This window comes from Octodon degus, unplaced genomic scaffold (assembly GCF_000260255.1).
Source record: "Octodon degus isolate 3935 unplaced genomic scaffold, OctDeg1.0 scaffold00130, whole genome shotgun sequence".
Lineage (NCBI taxonomy): Eukaryota > Metazoa > Chordata > Mammalia > Rodentia > Octodontidae > Octodon > Octodon degus.
In genome coordinates this window covers 5,313,782-5,321,535 of record NW_004524706.1, presented here as the reverse complement: position 1 = coordinate 5,321,535, position 7,754 = coordinate 5,313,782, and the positions used below count along the sequence as shown (strand labels likewise).

At 43.7% G+C, this 7,754-nt stretch overlaps 1 protein-coding gene across 1 annotated transcript in view; it reads left to right on the top strand.

Moving 5' to 3' along the window:
- Nucleotides 1-7,754, top strand: part of Meaf6 (MYST/Esa1 associated factor 6) — a 30,111-nt gene that overhangs the window by 436 nt on the left and 21,921 nt on the right. The window contains exons 2-4 of the mRNA XM_004641032.3: nt 699-814; nt 4,871-4,958; nt 5,096-5,141. Coding sequence (XP_004641089.1) covers nt 699-814; nt 4,871-4,958; nt 5,096-5,141 — 250 coding nt within the window. The remainder of the gene's footprint in view (nt 1-698; nt 815-4,870; nt 4,959-5,095; nt 5,142-7,754) is intronic.

Here is a 7,754-nt window from a genome sequence, read left to right as displayed (position 1 = left end):
GCCTCGACGCCCCGCCCGGCCTCCGAGGATCGGGGAGCCTGGCCCATTCGGTACAGAGACAGCCTTCCGATGGCTTGTGGATGGCCCGGGATGTGCTGTTGGGGAACATCTGGGGGCCGACAAGGGGAGAGGACTCTACCCGAGGATTTGGGGCTTGTGGCGTGCACGCGGGGTCCCGGGCACCCTGGAGGCTGAGCGCTCCCCGCCCTGCGCTTGGGTTGGCGCGCGGGGGAGGACCCGCTCACCTGAAGCTGCCCCTCTAGGTTTCCATAGTAACTGGCAGCCGGCGCGGTGGCCTTTCAGAGGATGCGGGGAGGGGAGAGAGTTGCTGGAAGGCTGCTCACTCTTGCCTCTCCTGGTAGTGACACGCTAGTGAGTGGGAGTGGAGGCTGCCCACGTCCTGCCCTGGTCTGAGTCTTAATGCCCAGGTTTCTGTCCAAGGTATATGCAGTTCTCTGCGTATGTGCTTTTCTGAGAATAGGCTCCATACATTCCGTTCTATTCACAAAGCAGCCATCATCCCGGAAAGGAGTGCCTTAGGCCTGAATGGCCTAGCCGGCTCCAGATCCAGTTCTCCGCGAAGATGATGCAGTGTCGCTGAGCTTGAATTTACAAGTCTAATACTGGAATTTCAGTCTGTTCATACATGGTGTTTACGTTTGAAAGATTTTTTTCCCTGTCCTTGTTTCTCATCTCAGGAAACACTGGCAAACTTGGAGAGACAGATCTATGCTTTTGAAGGAAGCTACCTGGAAGATACTCAGATGTATGGCAATATTATTCGTGGCTGGGATCGCTATCTGACCAACCAAAAGTGAGTGTCACAAGCCAGTCTTCCTCTTGTACCTTTTTTTTTTTTTTTTTTTTTTTTTTTTCTTTTTTTTGGTGGAAGCGCGGATTGAATTCAGGCGCTTTTTCTACTGCGCTATCTCCCCAGCCCTAGACTGCGTGTTCTTGTAGGGAACTTGGCAGGTAGGCGGTAATGGTGTGGAAAGAGGTCAGCATTTGAACTTGAACACTGGCTCTGCCACTATCTCACTGTGTAACCTTGGACATATCTATATACAGGGAAAGCTGGGTCTGTGTCACAAGCTTGTGTGAGGTTTAAATGAAATATGTAGTATTAACAGTACTTGACCCAAGAATACTCTTAGTATTTTTTACATTTTAATTAGCCACTAATTCCATCCTCACAGTTTTTGCCCAACTACACGTGTGCCAGACATACCACTATTTACTTGGTGATTTTTGGATCTATAGAATTAAAGAAAATAGTACTTGAACGCTTGGTATCCTTCGCCCATAGTCACGGGGAAGGTGTTGCTGCACTTGTGCTCCTGCACAGCGCATAGTCTTTCTGTAATATATACAAACACATTCAAGACTCCTTTAGTTTTGAAATAATTGTAGATGCATAGGAACTTGCAAAAATAGTACAGAAGGGTCTCATCTACCCTTCACATGTTTTGTTGTTCACTTAGTCTGGTTGTATTTTGTGTTACTGTCATGCATTATCCAAACCCAGAAATTGCCAGGCATTATGGCATATGCCAGTAATCCCAGCACTCAGGAAGCTGAGGCAAGAGGATCGATTTGAGTTTGAGGTCAGCCTTGGCTACATAGTGAGTTCAAGGCCAGCCTGAACTGCATAGTGAAACCCTGCTTTGAAAAGACAAACAAAACAAAACAAACTCCCCCAACCCAGAAATTGACGTTATTGCAATGTGTATATATAATTGTGTGGCATTTCACAACATATGTACCCACAGTTAAGATACAGGACTAAAAAAAAAAAGATGCAGGACTGGTCCCTCACTACAAAAATCTCCCTTGTGTTTTCCCTCTGTAATTGTCTCTTTCCTCTATTCATTTTTTTTTTTTTTTCTTGCTAAGCATTTGAAAGATGCAGATAGGAGTCTTTGCACGTCAGCATCGCTTCCTGAGAACAAGAACATTTGTCTGACCTAACCACCGTGATCCTATGGAGAAAATGAGCACCACATTACCAGTACCGTCTAACACTGTCCTCTCTTCAGATTTCCTCAGTTGTCAAGAAGCCTTGCTTTTTTTTTTTTATTGTTCTTGTTATTATTTTGCCAATGTTGGGGTTTAGGGTCAGGGCCTCCCGTGTGTTACACAAGCAGTTTACATCCTCCCATCCCCTGGTACTGGAGTTTGAACAGGACCTCAGCCCTGAGGTACATACCTAGCCTTTTAAAAAATTTTTTTTTCATTTTAATGAAAACAAAAGATAAAATAGCAATGAAACAGTTTCAAAACAGGTTAGTAGGACAGTTACAATAATTAATACATTGCATATTGTTGTCTTCATAGTAGTTATTCAGAGGACACGATGCAGACATGATATCTTGTCTAACAATATTAGTACAAACCGTCTCTTTTAAATTTTGACAGAGTCTCCCTAAATCATCACATTCTCCAGACTGGGCTCGTTTTTGTGATCCTCCTGTCTCAGCCTCCTAGAGTCCACAGTGTTGGGATTACAAGTGCACATCACCATGTCGAATTTTTTTTTTTTAACTTTGAGATAAGGTCTCCCTAAGTTACCAAATTACGCAGACTGAGTTTGCCTCAGCTTCACAGAGTGCTGGGATTTTAGGGGTTGCCGTTGTGTCTGCTGCTGCTTTCTTTTGATTGAGAATCTAGATGTATTGCCATTGTGCCCATCTCTTTAGGTTTTTTTGTTTGTTTTATTGGTACAATAACTAAACCCTGGCCTTTCGCACTGAGTTACAGTCCCAGGCCTTTAAAATTTTTTATTATTTTGAAATAGGTCTTCACTAAGTTTCCAAGACTGGGTTCAAACTTGGAATCCTTCTCGTGCGGTTATAGGCATTGTGCCACTGAGCTTGGCTTTATTTTATTTTATTTTTTTAAAATGTATTTGGTACAGGGTCTCACTACACAGCTCAGAGTCATAGTGATCTTCCTGTTTGCAGTCTCCCCAGCAGTGGGATTATAAGTGTGTGCCACCCCACCCAGACTCAGTGGCTGGCTTAGTGTGTCCATGGGCAGGCTGGTGCAGCATGTGGTACTGGAGATTGAACCCCAGTCTTTGTGCTTGCCTAAGCAGGCACTTAGTCTGCTGAGCTATGTTGCCGGCCCTTTGGCTCACTGCATAAATCTGGCAAGCCTTGAACTCACAGTCATTAGCTCAGCCTCCTGATGGGGCGGATTACAGGCCTGTACTGCCATGCCAGATTCTCTAGTTTTATGATGTAGGACTGTGAAGGGGTTGAAATTTGAGTTCCTGCCTGGGCAAATATTGAGACCTTTTTTCAAAATTAGAAAATTAAGGGCTGGCCAGATAGCTCACAGGATTAAAGTGCCTGCAAGCAGAGGAGGGGACCAGGGGTTCAATCCCCGGGCCTGCTGTGCTGGCCCCGACCCCAGGGCAGGCCGAGCAGCATTTGAGACTGGGCGTGGTGGTACATACCTGTAATACCAGCTCTTGGGAGGCTGTAAACAGGCGGATCCGATCTCGTAGTGAGACCCTAAACATCCTATAGATCCGGCCCTAAAATACAAAAAAAAGAGAGAAAATTAAAAAGACCTGGGATGAATCTTAGTGTTGGAGCACCTCTCTGTTTAATCCCTAGTACTGCAAAAAGAAAAGAAAGGAAGAAGGAGCCCTTTGTACTGCCTTGCTGGGCAGTCATATTTGTGTTGTTGTGATACTGGGGTTTGAACCCAGGGCCTCCCTGCACGTGCTGGGCAAGCATTGTACCAACTGAACAACATTCTCAGTCCTGTGCTGATCATTTCTATTTCTTTTAAACTTTTTTTTTTTTGTATTTTAGGTAAGGGTCTACAGGGTGTTCAGAGTCTCACAGCTAGAGTGGACTTGTATTAATCCACCTGTTTACAGCCTCCAAAGAGCTAGGATTACAGGCACGCCACCACGCCCAGTCTCTGCTTGTAGGTGCTTTATCCACTGAGCTGGCCCTGTTTTGGTTTTTTGAGACAGTATCTTTATGTAGTTCAGACTAGTTTTCAACTCATTTTAGTCCTCTTGCCTCAGCCTCCTGAGTCTTAGGATTATAGGTAATATGCCACCTTGCCTGATTGTGCTAGTCATTTTTAATAATACAATAAATGCTATTAAGATAGAGTGAGGAGGGGTTTGAGCTGGGGAGTGTTGCCTTACATTCTTTTTGGGGGGTGCTGGGGATTTGGTTCAGCGGTAGAATGCTTACCTAGCAAGCTGGAATCCCTCATTTGGTCCTTGGCACCAAAACCAAAAAATAAACCTTCCCTAAAAAAACAATTAAACTCAAAAATACAGTAAAATCAAAAAAGAGTAAAAACAAGGCAGCTGCACATTCTTTTATTTTTTGTGGTAGTAGGGATCGAACTTGGGTCCTTGCTCTTGCTAGGCAGCTGCTTATGTGCTGAGCTGTCTCTCTGACCCTATTGCTTTATATTCTTTTTTTTTTTTTTTTTTTTTCTTTTGGCAGTACCAGGGATTGAACTCAGGACTTTGCACTTGCCAGGCAGCCACTTACACCACTGAGCTATATTCCCGGCCCCCTATTGCTTTATATTCTGATGACCTGTAATGTTCCTGGGTCTCCTGTATCCCTTATAAAGAAAATAAATGAAACAAAAATGTCTGTGAGGTGCCTAAAGTAACCTGGCCACACGCTTGGCATACGCTGGGAATATTTCTGTCTGTGGGCATTTGACATAGAGCTTGTTTGGGCCAGTCCAGGTGGGTAGGAGGCATTTCTGTATGGAATCTTGTTAGAAAGCGGTAAGAGTTGAGTTCCTTGCCACTGTGCAAGGCATCCCCAGTTTAAAGCACAGACATAACTTGGTTCTTATAGCGAATTTCTTCTGTGTGTTTTAGAAACTCCAACAGCAAAAATGATCGAAGGAACCGGAAGTTTAAAGAAGCTGAGCGGCTCTTCAGTAAATCTTCAGTCACGTCGGCAGCTGTAAGTGGGGTCGTGCAGGGGGAGCTTTCTGTGGCCTCTTGTTGAGAAATGTGTTTTCCTTTGCCTTCCTTCCTGTCTGGGAGTGGTCTCCCGAGGTCTGTGGTCACTTTTCTAGTAACCAGTGGCTTTTCTTTTAGGCTGTAAGTGCGTTGGCAGGAGTTCAGGACCAGCTCATTGAAAAGAGTAAGTTCATGATTTTCCTTTCTTTGTCAGTGTATGTTGAGGCTGCCACAGTCAACTAAGTTTAACTTACTCCATGTGTATCTGAAGACTGCATGTCTGTGCACTCTGCTTCTAGAAGTTGGGGAGCCTTCTGGACATCCCTAAAGATGCCTTTCTTTTGAGAAAGAAACTGCCATCAAGCTTTGTCTTTGTTCCTCCTGTTTTAACTTAGCAACTTTTTTTTTTTTTTTGGTATCGGAGATTGAACTCAGGGCCTTGTGCTTGCCAGGCAGGCGTTTATGCTGCTGAGCTATCTCCCTGACTCTCCACTCTTCTTTTTTTTTTTTTTTTTTTCTGGAAGCAGGGATCGAACTCAAGATCTTGTACTTGCCAGGCAGGCACTTAATCTCCTGAGCTATCTCCCCGGCTTGACATTCCACTCTTGAGATTTTTTTGGGGGTGGTATTTAGTATAGGGTCTACAGAGTCTCACTACGCAGATCGGACTTGTAGTGATCCTCCTGTCTTTAGCCTCACAAGTGCTGGGATTACAGGCATGCGCCACCACACCCAGTCTCATTCTCAGTGTGCCTTGGGGGCCGGGCCCAGTGCTCAGGGAATTAAAAGTATGTACTGGTGTGTTCTTAAATATAAAATGGGGAGTAGATATTATTTACTTTGTAAATAGTCATTTTCTGTATATAGGCCTGATGATGAATTCTTTCATGATATCTAGTAGTAGTAGGATCTAAGTTTACACATTTGTCACCCTCCCTCCCCCTCTCCCTCCCTCCTCTCCTTCCTTCCTTTTTTCTGTTCCCTTTTCCTTCCTTCCCACCCTGCCTTTTTCTCCTTTCTTTTTCTTTTTTCTTCTATGGTATCAGGGATTGAACCAGGGCCTTTGCCCTGAGCTGTATCCCTACCCTGCAACCTTCTTTTTAAAATTTTGAGACAGGGTATCTCAGTTAGCCATGCTGGCCTTGCATTTGCAGTTCTCTTGCTTCACCCTCCGAGAGTGCTGGGCTTAGCAGCGCGCACTACCATGGCCAGTTGCACTTATTTGTCTTTAAGGCGAACTGTGTGTGCTATTTCAGATGTTCTCCCAGTTAATTGTCTCACTTTAGAATATAAGCTGTTTTTGTTGTTGTGGCATTGTACTTCTTTCCAATGCCGTGTCTTGTTGTGGGTTCTTGTTCTTTACATTGGGGCAGAGGTTTGAGGCAAAGGACTTTGGTCATTTGGGCATTAGAGCTACTTAGTGACTTCAGTTGTTATTTCTGTGTATAAATGTCTAAATTGTTCTGTCCCTAACCTCTTTTCTAAGATATTTAGGTATCTTAACAGACTTTTTGTCTGAAAAAGAGCTGTTCTGTTTACTTCTAAAATTTCTATTCCCAGGCCGGTGAGATAGCTCAGTGGTCTAAGTATCTGCCTAGGCAAGCGCAAAGACCTGGGTTTGGTCCCTGCTACTACACACCACGCCAGCCCTACATCAGGCATGCTGAGCTGGCCTCCGAAACCAAGCATGTTGGCACATGCCTGTAATCCCAGCCCTGGGGAGGCTGAAAACAGGAAGATCACTATGAATCCGAGCTGCGTAGTGAGACACTGTACCAAACACATAAAATAAAATGTATCTCCTTTGTAGAATAGTGAGATAGGTTCAGTAGCAGCCTGGACTTGTGCGCTGTGAGTGGGATGGATGGGGATCTGCCTGCTCCGTCTTCATGAGCACCTGTACTTCTGCCCTGGCTTACCTGACATCTGTGTAGGGGGCTTTCTGCCTGTTTATTCACACAGTGTAGCCACTTGTCAGGAAAAGACCCTCTATATCACTGCTTTCAGAAACTGACTGACAAACACGTATTGAAGATTTTCTACAATCTATGCAGGCTCCCCATACAAAACCTACCTTAGAGTGAGCCACACACCTGGCTTATAGTTGGTGTTGCTTGGATTTTTTCAAACAGTTATTTTGGCTGAATCTTACTTTGTTCCTCTAAAATATGTCACTGTATATGTAAGCATATGTAGCAGATGTTTGTTATCACTATAATCTGTTATCTCCTTGATAAAATTTTTCCTGAAGAAATTAACTATGTTTTTTTATTTTATTTTATTTTATTTATTTATTTATGTATGTATGTATGTATGTATGTGTGTGTGTGGCCAGCTCAGCCCACCAGGGGGCGGGGCTGGTTGGCATGTGGTGCTGGGGGATTGAACTGCGGTGTCTGTGCTTTGCTAAGCTTGTTCTAAGTAGGTGCTTTAGACCACTGAGCCATCTCACCAGCCCTAACTGTATGTTTTTTACTAAAAATCTTGTTCAACTATTTCCCTCTTTGTGTGGTTGCTAAAATGTTTAAAGCCAAATTTGGTTTAAGTTCACCTGAGCAAGGAATGTGTAACATGAATTTTTGGAACGAATGTTAGTATTGTTTTCAACTTTTGTATTTCTTGCTATTTTACTCTTATTTTATTGAATTTCATTCTTTGAATCTTAGTAGGCTGCCTTGTACTCTTTGAGGTATGAAGCAGAATATGGAGAATTACATAAATGCTAGTTTCCCTTAGTTCCAATTGTTAGAGCTCCTTTGCAGTGAATTTTGTTGTTCTCTTTTTTTTTTTTTAATTT